Genomic DNA, 2,360 nt, shown 5'->3' on the forward strand with positions numbered 1-2,360 from the left:
GAATGGGTAAAGAAGAAGAAGAATGGGAATCAACAGAGAAAGCATTCAAGGACGAATTTATTCCAGCATGGCAGAAGCAAATAACATTGAGGGCAATGGTTACTGGATTGATCCTCAGCGTTGTTTTCAACTTTATTGTTTGCAAACTCAATCTCACAACTGGTGTTATCCCTTCTCTCAATGTGGCTGCTGGTCTCCTTGGATTTGCTGGGATTAGAACATGGACTGCTGTTATAGATAAGTTTGGTATGTTGAAGCAGCCATTTACTAGGCAGGAGAATACCGTCATACAGACGTGTGTCGTTGCTTCTTCTGGCATTGCTTTTAGTAGTGGAACAGCAAGTTATATGTTGGGAATGAGTCCATATATAGCATCTCAGGCAGATGCTGGAAATACACCAAATAATACTAAGAAGCTTTCCATTACTTGGATGCTTCCTTACCTTTTTGTTGTTAGCTTTGCCGGACTCTTTTCAATTGTCGCACTAAGAAAGGTCTCTCTCTCTCTCTCTCTATATATATATATATATATACATACTCTACCTTCTTTAATTAATAACCTTTAATCTATATATACTTCGTTCCAGATGATGATAATGAAGTACAAACTGACATATCCAAGTGGAACTGCAACTGCATACCTTATCAACTGTTTCCACACTCCTAAAGGAGCCAAGCTTGCCAAGTAAGTTCATTTATATGCTAAAATTCATCAAAATAAAAGGTTATATGATTCCATTTATGATTTAATCTAGGAAACAAGTCCGTTCGTTATTCCAATCATTTGGGTTCAGCTTTATATTTGGAGCTGTTCAGTGGATAGTTGCACGTGATGAAGGCTGCGGATTTGGTAGCTTGCATACATTTGGTTCTCAAGCCTATGCCAAAAAGTTCTATTTTGATTTCTCATCAACATATGTTGGAGTTGGTATGCTTTGCCCCTACATGGTCAACATATCATTGCTAATTGGTGCCATAGTCTCATGGGCTATCATGTGGCCAATGATCGAAGAAAAGAAAGGCGACTGGTACTCTGCTCAATTATCTGCAACAAGTCTTCATGGTATCCAAGGATACAGGGTGTTTATCGCAATTGCCATGATGCTTGGAGATGGTCTTTTCCATTTTGCCTACATGTTGGTTGTCACAATCTCAAGTTTCACAAAGAGAGGTCCTCCTCAGAATGATTATTCAGATGAAGACGATCATGACAAGAAGATACGAAATGACTACTTCTTGAAAGACCAGATCCCCAACTGGGCAGCCGTTGGGGGATACGCTGGTATTGCACTCATATCTATCATTGTTGTACCCATCATCTTCCACTCGCTCAAATGGTATCACGTTTTGGTTGCCTATTTAATTGCTCCAATTCTGGCTTTCTGCAATTCTTATGGAGCTGGCCTCACTGATTGGTCCCTCGCATCAAATTACGGTAAAATTGCAATCCTTACATTTAGTTATTGGGTTGGTTTGGAGAATGGTGGAGTGATTGCTGGACTTGCTTCATGTGGTTTGATGATGAGCATACTAGACACAGCTTCTGGTTTGATGGGAGATTTCAAGACTGGTTACTTAACCCTTACATCCCCGCGTTCCATGTTCTTTAGCCAACTTATTGGAACTGCCATGGGCTGTGTCATAACCCCTCTTGTCTTCTGGATTTTCAACAGTGCTTATAAATTGGGTGATCCAGAAGGCTCATACCCGGCACCATATGGTCTCATGTATCGTGGAATTGCCCTACTTGGCGTAGAAGGTTTTGGAAGTCTCCCAAAGCATTGTCTTAGGCTCGCTATTTGGTTTTTTCTGGCTGCTATACTAATCAACCTAATGACTCAGCTGCTACAGAAATATGAGACCAAGTATGGAATTTATCGATTCATTCCAAGTCCAATGTGCATGGCCATACCATTTTACCTTGGAGGGTACTTTGCCATTGACATGTGTCTAGGGTCACTGGTACTATTCGCTTGGCAAATGTATAACAAGCAGAAAGCAAAAGATTTTGGACCAGCAGTGGCTTCTGGTCTAATATGTGGTGAGTCGTTGTGGGGAATTCCAGCATCCGTCCTTGCTCTAGCTGGTGTGAAAGCTCCCATTTGCATGAGAGCTTAGTTGCATAATCCTTGTACATACTACTTTTATCCCTTCCTTCCTCTTTAAGTTTTGGGGGGTCTTTTAACAGTCAAAAATGGGCTAGTTTAGCTTAAGATATGTGTATTTTATTAAGACAAGTTGTGTTTCTATATATATTCTTGTTGTTTTCGAATTTCTAGACATGTTTTAAATTTCGTTGGTGGTATTCTGTAGTTCTTATTTTCTTTATGTAATGAAGATTTTAGTCCTCCTTCCATTTA

General features: G+C 40.0%; 1 protein-coding gene across 1 annotated transcript; it reads left to right on the forward strand.

Annotated features, from left to right (window-relative positions):
- Nucleotides 1–2,123, forward strand: LOC125829302 (probable metal-nicotianamine transporter YSL7). Its single transcript, XM_049508544.1, has 3 exons — nt 1–494; nt 588–685; nt 756–2,123. Exons 1-3 carry the CDS (start codon nt 3–5, stop codon nt 2,116–2,118), a joined length of 1,953 nt encoding a protein of 650 aa, XP_049364501.1. The 5' UTR covers nt 1–2; the 3' UTR covers nt 2,119–2,123.
- The last annotated feature ends 237 nt before the right edge of the window (nt 2,124–2,360 follow it).

The sequence above is a fragment of the Solanum verrucosum genome, unplaced genomic scaffold (genome assembly GCF_900185275.1).
Source record: "Solanum verrucosum unplaced genomic scaffold, falcon-dt-bn FXZP01000157.1, whole genome shotgun sequence".
Classification (NCBI taxonomy): Eukaryota; Viridiplantae; Streptophyta; class Magnoliopsida; order Solanales; family Solanaceae; genus Solanum; species Solanum verrucosum.

Coding starts and splice junctions, on each gene's coding strand:
- LOC125829302 (XM_049508544.1), top strand. CDS start 3: ATGGGTAAAGAAGAAGAAGAATGGGAATCAACAGAGAAAGCATTCAAG. Junction 495..587: donor CAATTGTCGCACTAAGAAAG/GTCTCTCTCTCT, acceptor ACTTCGTTCCAG/ATGATGATAATGAAGTACAA. Junction 686..755: donor AAAGGAGCCAAGCTTGCCAA/GTAAGTTCATTT, acceptor GATTTAATCTAG/GAAACAAGTCCGTTCGTTAT.